Source organism: Anneissia japonica, unplaced genomic scaffold (genome assembly GCF_011630105.1).
Source record: "Anneissia japonica isolate Jap-2015-1 unplaced genomic scaffold, ASM1163010v1 scaffold287758_len931624_cov196, whole genome shotgun sequence".
Taxonomy (NCBI): Eukaryota; Metazoa; Echinodermata; class Crinoidea; order Comatulida; family Comatulidae; genus Anneissia; species Anneissia japonica.
The window spans coordinates 9,783-11,270 of NW_022722245.1; the positions used below are offsets into that span (position 1 = coordinate 9,783).

Genomic DNA, 1,488 nt, shown 5'->3' on the forward strand with positions numbered 1-1,488 from the left:
GTTTGATTATCAACATATAAATTCGTTTGTTTCAAATATATAAAACGAAATATATTATGAATCTTAAAACATTATTATTCACTTACACAAACATAATAAAATCCACTGTTCGTTTGTTCCAAATAGGTCAAATGAAATATATGAATCTTAAAACATTATTACTAACTTACACTAACCTAATAAAATCCACTGTTTATTTGTTTCAAATAGATAAAATGAAACATATGAATCTTAAAACATTTATAAACTTACACAAACCTAATAAAATCCAATGTTTTGTTCGCAAACTCATCGCATTATTAATGCCATTGAATTGCTTAAAACGACATTAATTAATTAGCAGCAAGAACAACCCAGTAAAACACGATTATTAACATATGATTGCACATATAATGTACATTCGTTTGTTTTAAATAGATAAAACGAAATATATGCCATCTAAATCATTAATTATTAACTTATACGGGAATTACACAAAACCTAATAAAATCCACTGTTGTTTTGGCAAACTAATGGCAGCATAATAATGCCACATTAATTATTTGGCAACATAAAAAGACCTAACAATAAAACACGAAATAATGGATACTAAATCTGTAGCAGCAATAGCTTTGCGCCTACTTGGTGTTCCATACAAATATATCTCGGCCGAACTTGTTCACGGCCGAACCGGTCCTACACCAGTCTAAACCGACTTGACCTAGGCCTATTCCAAACCATTTAACCACAATGTACTGCATTGTGAATGGGCCATAATTGTCTGTATTGGTGACAATTTTTAGGCCTACCCATGCTAGGCCTATTAAATATTTGAATAAACATAATAAATCCTTTAATTGTATATTTTTTTTCAATGTATAACTTAATGATCTTTATTTTTGAATAATTTTCTAGGGATTTATTTAATGTTCTCCTACATAACATTCTTATTTTATAAATTATTAGTTTGTTTAACCATTTCTATCGCAAGTAATCATTTATTTCTTTTTATTCTATTAATATTGTCAAACATGTTAATTTGTTAAATCAATCATAAAATATTTTTCTGTTATAATTCTAAAGAATAATATATGCCTCTGCCAGCAGATTTATAATCATGCGTCTCGTCATCTTGGACAGCTATGACAAAGCAAGTGAATGGGCTGCTAAGTATGTCCGCAATCGCATACTGGAATTCAATCCTGGACCTGATAGGTATTTCACACTTGGCTTACCAACAGGTTTGTGCAGATCTCCTAAATTATAATTTATGGTGAATTATGGTGTTTCATAGGCTTATTTAATCAATTTTGGGTGATGCATAGGTGAGTCCATACCACTCCTACAGTCATCCAACATTTAGATGATGTGGGTGGGAACCCTATATACTGTCTCTTATACACATCTAGATGTGTATAAGAGACAGGTTTTATATCTATTTTGTCAATTAGGGCTAAAGTTTACCACCAATCCAACTTTCCCGCGTACCGATTTTTTTTGTCCTAATCT

At 30.6% G+C, this 1,488-nt stretch overlaps 1 protein-coding gene across 1 annotated transcript in view; it reads left to right on the top strand.

The window, feature by feature from the left end:
- The first annotated feature begins 1,086 nt into the window (after nt 1-1,086).
- The window catches only part of LOC117111789 (glucosamine-6-phosphate isomerase 1-like), a 4,943-nt gene continuing 4,541 nt past the window's right edge, over nt 1,087-1,488 (top strand). Inside the window, exon 1 of the mRNA XM_033254781.1 lies at nt 1,087-1,243. Coding sequence (XP_033110672.1) covers nt 1,097-1,243 — 147 coding nt within the window. The 5' untranslated portion in view covers nt 1,087-1,096. The remainder of the gene's footprint in view (nt 1,244-1,488) is intronic.